This window comes from Poecilia latipinna, unplaced genomic scaffold (assembly GCF_001443285.1).
Source record: "Poecilia latipinna isolate Pla-1442-1.1 unplaced genomic scaffold, P_latipinna-1.0 Scaffold2689, whole genome shotgun sequence".
Taxonomy (NCBI): Eukaryota; Metazoa; Chordata; class Actinopteri; order Cyprinodontiformes; family Poeciliidae; genus Poecilia; species Poecilia latipinna.
In genome coordinates this window covers 1-6,035 of record NW_015115305.1, presented here as the reverse complement: position 1 = coordinate 6,035, position 6,035 = coordinate 1, and the positions used below count along the sequence as shown (strand labels likewise).

Here is a 6,035-nt window from a genome sequence, read left to right as displayed (position 1 = left end):
TAGAACAATAGGTGCCTGCCATGCAATGCATGGAGGCAGTGCTCTCCCTATGCATTGCTATGGGCAGGCCCCAATTATCGAACTAACACTCCTAACTACAGTGTACAGGTTTCCCTCTCCTGATGGTGCCTTAGCTTTCATGGTGATGTGTTTAAGTGCAGCGTGTGCATCTCACTGTTTTGACATCCATGCAGAGTGCTCGAAGGCCAGCTCAGCACAGCCAATCTTCTTCTTACACAGGTCGATGTGCTTCCTGAACTGAGCTATGGCGTCCAGAGGAGTGTTGTGCTGGAAACACAGGCGGCAGATCTGCAGAGGTTATACACACACACACACACACACACACACACACACACGCACGCACAAGGAAACATGAAACCAGTCATCAAACTGAACCAATCCACCAAGTCTATTGATACATCTGGACTCAGAGGAAGTGGTCCTTGACCTTGTAGTTGATGAATCCTGCCATGGTCTTGATCTCCAGCATGTTGGTCTCATGTGCTCTGAGCTCATGCACTAAACTGTAAGCAGCTCTGTAGTACCTGCAGCCACAGAGATAAAAGGGTCCTAGAACTAGAGCTGTGTTCTCAGCAGCTCTAGGTCACAGCAGTGTTTCATGATTAACTTAGATAAGTCTTGTTTCCCCCTTAATTTAAAAGGGTTTAAATGTCATGAATTAAACTTACTTGAGAGCGTTCTGGGTGTCCTGCTTCAGTTCACTGAGGAAAGCCATTTTAAACTGATGTCTAACAAACAGCAGCTGCCATGAGCAATGCCAGGAGGAAACACACACACACGAGGGGAGAGAGGAGCATTATATGTGCATGATAACACACTCAACACGGTTCACTTTACTGATTTAAAAAACAAAAAGAAAACATGTTTCATTTTCTGTCTACTACATTACTGTGACAGTTTGTCCTGGGTTTGTCCACATTAGACCAGTTCAAGCAATTCATGTTTGTTTTAAAGCATTAAATACTGTTCACTATGAAAAATGGCAGATATCTGTACAGTAGGCTGACTTTACTGACAACTGTAAGGAAAGAAGGGAAGGAATGAAAGATGTAGAGAAGGATACAGCATTTTGATAACAAAGGGAATAAAGTTTGGAAACATCAATATTTTTCCCTACTTTTATTTTCTTCAGACCTGAAAACTAACAACCCTCCCCCCCTCTCCTTGGCAGGTCTACGGTTGTAACATGTCAGAGCGGGGAGTCAGGAGCCAGGTCTACCTGGTGGGTGGTCTTGTTGAGGAACTCCTTATGGGATTTGACCCGACGGATCTCAGTGTAGTAGTAGGTCTGAGCGTGCTCATAGAAGGCATTTTCCAACCTTAGAGGTGACACCAACAGACAGGAAGCTGAGCTCACACTCGAGCCAATCAGACCCACCCTTTCCTGCAGGCGCTTCCTGTACCTTATGATGTAGCCCACCAGGTGGTCGGTGTGAGGCAGGACAAACAGGCTCTTCCCAGACAGGTCGCAGGAGCTACAGAGAGCTGAGGCTCTCTCTGACGCCACCAGGTCCTCTCCTGTCAACACACGCATGATTCAGACAGGAACCACATGGAATGCTGGGAAAATACAAAGGGAATCAGCTTCACACATACACAGTACATCCACTTCCCAACCATGCACTACATTCTGCTGGGTTTCTACATGAGATCCCAATCAATACATGCACCGATAAAAAAAAGTGAAAAAACTTCAAAGGGTGTGATTACTTTTGAGAGACGTTGTGTTTTACCTGGAGGCAGAGGAGTTTTCTTTTGGATTAAAACCACCGCCACTTTGGTGTTTCTGCCCTGCAGACTGGTCCTATAGCCAAACAGAACCAGTTCCAGTTCGGTTAAAACCCACTTTGCTAGCCACACAGCTAAGCTAATTCATACTGCATGTTGGCGTGGATCAGACAGTGGTACTGTAACCTGAGCACATTAATAACCACGCCTCCCCACCTGACAATTTCCACTTTAGTCGCGCATTCCGACTGCTTCTCCTTCCACTGCGGGTCGTCCCAGTCCAGCTCATAGAACAGAACCACCAGGGCAGGGACCAGGTTCAGGTGTTTGTTCATCCAGCCAGTCTTCACGATGCCTTTTGGGATGTACCACTCATACGACGTTCGCTGGGCACACAAGACAAAATATTAAACTAAAAAGAAAAATATATATAATTACTTTTTTTTTGGCCGTTTTTAAACATTGGTGCAGTATTCAGTGGGTGTTAAAGTACTGCTAGTGATGTAGAAAGATCATATATAGAAATGTAGTTATATTGAGATGTTCGAGCCAATTCAATTCAGAAATTCTTTATTACCCAAAGGTAAATTGAATGTTGCCGTAACTCGTTTTTATCCAAGTATTTTAGAGTCATTATTGATGGTGAAGTTGTGGGAAGGAAAGATCTACAGTAGTAGTCAGTCTTGCAACATATATGAAGAGGTTTCTGACTGATTGTTGCTAACATGCTAACAGCTAAATATCTGTGTAGCAGACCATATTTCACATTAACATATCCTGGATGACTCCATCAGTTGGTATAGATCAGGTACTATTTGAGTTTTTGAGATGCTGTTCAGCTACTCCAAGTTGTAAAAACAGTAGTTTGTTGCCAAGGTTGCTCATCATAGCAACCACTGAAAAGTAAAAGACTAACAGCAAAATTCCTTCCAGCTGCACAACGTCCAGAACCAGAGGGAATAATTGTACAAACAGCGACTTCTCCACCCAAAGATCGATGAACAAATTCTAGAAAAAGAACTAATCAGAACTAACATAAGAGAGCTACTTCAACATGCTGCCATCATTAAACATATCTGCTTAAATCTATCTTCCTGAAAGCACGTCACTAATCTAACCTTGATTAAAAGCTTCCTGATCAGAGGTCAGAAAGGTTGGCTCCTCTGTATTTCACTAAACACATCTCTGAAGCTCCTGCTCACCTTAGTGCGGCATTTGGGATACTCATGATCTCCTGGGAGAACCTTGAAAGAGATGGGGACTCTGTCAGCGCGCCGGTTGGCACAGAAAGCATCCCAGATGGCGCGATGCACCGCATTGTACACCACATCCAGACCGGTTAGCGCTACGAAAGCCATGGGCCGGCAGCATAGCTCTGGGGGAAGCTCCCACTGGGATCCTGCCATCACGATGGTTCAGCAGACAGACCTGATGAGGAGCAACACGTCATTACAGGGAAGCTGACACTCAGTCTTTAGGATTCTGACCACCCACCAGGTCATGTCTGCATGTCTGTTTGCTAACTAGCAATAGTCACCCCACTGTTACCAACTCAGCAACTTTCTTACAATATTTAACAGAATTTCAGACAAAACAAAAAAAAAATGCAATCAGTACACCACTAGTTACAATCTTTTTTATTTATTACTGGATGAACTTTTGAGAATTTCAGACAATAACATACACATAATCAAAGTATCATGCATTACATCTTTTTATCAATCTTATATTTTGATCCAACAAACCCATGCTTGATGTAATAACTGGTTTCTTCATAAAGCAAACAGAACATTTTCAACTATATTGAAAATATCTACTGTTATGACATGAGTATGTGCCAACTTAGAATATTCTTCAATGTGATTTTAATAGATATGGATAAAAAATATATCCTGCATGAACTAATGCAAGATTGACTAAATAAGGGAACTGTTACAAGTTAATTACGCGTCATTTATTCTAACAGTAAACAGGCAGGTAAAAATGAACACAGATCGTTGCAAAAACGTTTCAAGGGAATAAACACTTTTTAGATTCATTCACTTTAAAATGAGTTATTTACAATTTTGCATCCTAATTTTCCAACAGTTTGGTTAATAACACAAAAACAAACATTTTTGACTCAAAAGCAATATTGGATGGAGTTAAATCAATGAAATATCGGAATATAGTAGACAGAAGAAAAGTCCAATAGAACAGCAGCATAAGCAGAGTTTGTTAACAGGTCAGAAGACCTGTTAACAAGGATTGAGATTGAGATTGAGGATTGAGAGGCTAACAGTGACAGGTCTGTTTACCTGGTTCAGCCTGAAGCCCAGCCCGGGTTACAACAATTCATGTGACAGCGATATGGAAACCTGCAGGACCTCCACAGAGAGGCTGCCAGTGTGGATTTTAGATAATACAGATAATCCAATCGTGCAGAAGCGCAAATCTTAAGGCGAAAGCGGAACTAAGAAGATAACCGGACTAGGCTAACACGCAGCGTTTGGTCATTCTGTATAAGACAAAAAATCCTTATCCTAAACGTGATCAAGAAGGTTTGGAGTAGAATACCTCAGTGACATCTCTTTAGGCGACTTGCTGACAGCAGCGAAGCAGGCTCAGGCTGCACTTCATGGACTGAAACAGAGAAGCTAGGAGCTAGCTAGAAGCTAGCTAGCTACCTGCTGGGCGAGGCCACTGAGCTTCAACGCACTTCTAACCGGAAGCTGTCCGGTTCTGCTATCGGTTACTTCCTCTTTTGCTCATCAGCGCACAGCTCATCACTAACCTGTCAACCTCAACCAAACTGAAAATACCAGCTATTCTAGCCAGCAGCGACAACAACAACAAACCCCGGAGCTAGTTAGCCACCTTCGGTCAATTATTACTTCCGGTTCAACTTCTCAAAATAAAAGGGACAAATTGTACAAGTTTAGAAAAAATATATTTAAAAAAATAAGGACAGCTGTCTTATCGCTGCTTTGCACAAATATCCAAGCTTTATGCTAAAATAGCAATTATTTAATTTTAGAATTTAAATTCCTCTAGCCTTGTTGGTCCGTGTATTTTCAGGCAGTTCGTTTTTTCGTTTGAAATGAAAGATGAGAAAACGGAAATAGACTCGTTTTTTCGTTTTCCGTTTAGAAAACCAAAATCGGAAATCGGATTTTTTTTTCTCGTTATCCGATTTCCCATTTAGTTCACAAAACGAAAATGGAAAAGACGGATAACGAACTAATAACGAGATAATTTCGATTTTCATTATTTCATTTTTGACAAGTGGTCTCTCCCGGAAGTTCTCTCTGTCCGGCTTACACAGGGGCCGTATCACACACATTGTGCTGGCTGCAGGCAGACAAGCTTGTTCCTTTCAGGTTTCAGGCTATTTCACTATAGTATTTTCTGCCAGCCATAAGTCAGTTTAAGTAATGCTCCTGTGAGAAACAAATAATACTGGACATCTGGTCACCGAGAAAAATGGTTGGCCTGAGTTCTTAGTTTAGTTTTTTATTTTGAAAGGCCAGAGCACGGAGGAGTGGCTTTCCACACATACCTGCAGCCATAGTGGCTTTCCACACCTACTTGCAGCCATACAAGTCTCGTCTCTGGACCAGCAAGATGGCCACCATTGCACTGCGCCACCAGCAGCGATAAACAGAGGTAAGTTTGTCACAAAAGTTGTTTTGAGATGTTTTTAGGCTAGAAAGTAGCCCTCATAGCTTCATTTACGCACTTAGTTCATGCAGTTTCTTTGAAATATACTCCAGAGTTTTCGGAGCAGCGTAGCTCCGCTAACCGAGCCAGGCGGCTCCAGGCTCAGAGGCCGGGTAGAGTGTGTTTACCCCGCTAACCGCGGCCTGATCTCTGCAAGTCACTCTGTTGTTTTCCGCTGCCTGTTATCGGTTAGTAGCGGCTCAAATTGTGATATGAAGAGTTTAATGTGTTTGTATGTGTACCGTGTGATACGTGTATACAAATTGAATATTCTTCTCAGGAGAGTTCGACGCTTCTGAAGATGTTAGCATCTTCTCAGGTCTTAAAGAGCTCCGGCCGGGGGCCGGATTTCCGGCTTTTGACCAAACGGTCCATCTCAACCCATCTTCATGGTCCGCCTCAACCAAACTGTAGTCTCCGGGGTTAAAGAGCTCCGTCTGGGGGCCAGACTTCCGGCTTTTCAAGCAAAGCGAGCATTGGACCAAACGGCCCGCCTCAACTAAACTGTAGATAATGTCTGCCAATCAGAATTCTAGCTCCCGTGTTCTTGACCAATGACTGTAAGACGGTTTGTAGAAAAGAAGTGC

The 6,035-nt window shown here is 42.9% G+C and overlaps 1 protein-coding gene across 2 annotated transcripts in view; it reads right to left on the bottom strand.

The window, feature by feature from the left end:
- The window catches only part of trappc11 (trafficking protein particle complex subunit 11), a 40,636-nt gene extending 36,005 nt beyond the window's left edge, over positions 1 to 4,631 (bottom strand). Inside the window, exons 1-9 of one of the 2 annotated variants that reach the window (XM_015020935.1) lie at positions 4,306 to 4,631; positions 2,952 to 3,177; positions 1,966 to 2,135; positions 1,755 to 1,825; positions 1,425 to 1,539; positions 1,241 to 1,340; positions 690 to 763; positions 449 to 545; positions 176 to 309 (exon numbers count right to left, since the gene is read on the bottom strand). In XM_015020935.1, coding sequence (XP_014876421.1) covers positions 176 to 309; positions 449 to 545; positions 690 to 763; positions 1,241 to 1,340; positions 1,425 to 1,539; positions 1,755 to 1,825; positions 1,966 to 2,135; positions 2,952 to 3,155 — 965 coding nt within the window. In that variant the 5' untranslated portion in view covers positions 3,156 to 3,177; positions 4,306 to 4,631. Of the gene's footprint in view, positions 1 to 175; positions 310 to 448; positions 546 to 689; positions 764 to 1,240; positions 1,341 to 1,424; positions 1,540 to 1,754; positions 1,826 to 1,965; positions 2,136 to 2,951; positions 3,178 to 4,046; positions 4,244 to 4,305 lie in introns of those variants that run through there. The other variant, XM_015020936.1, reaches the window with a different exon arrangement.
- Positions 4,632 to 6,035: the final 1,404 nt, after the last annotated feature.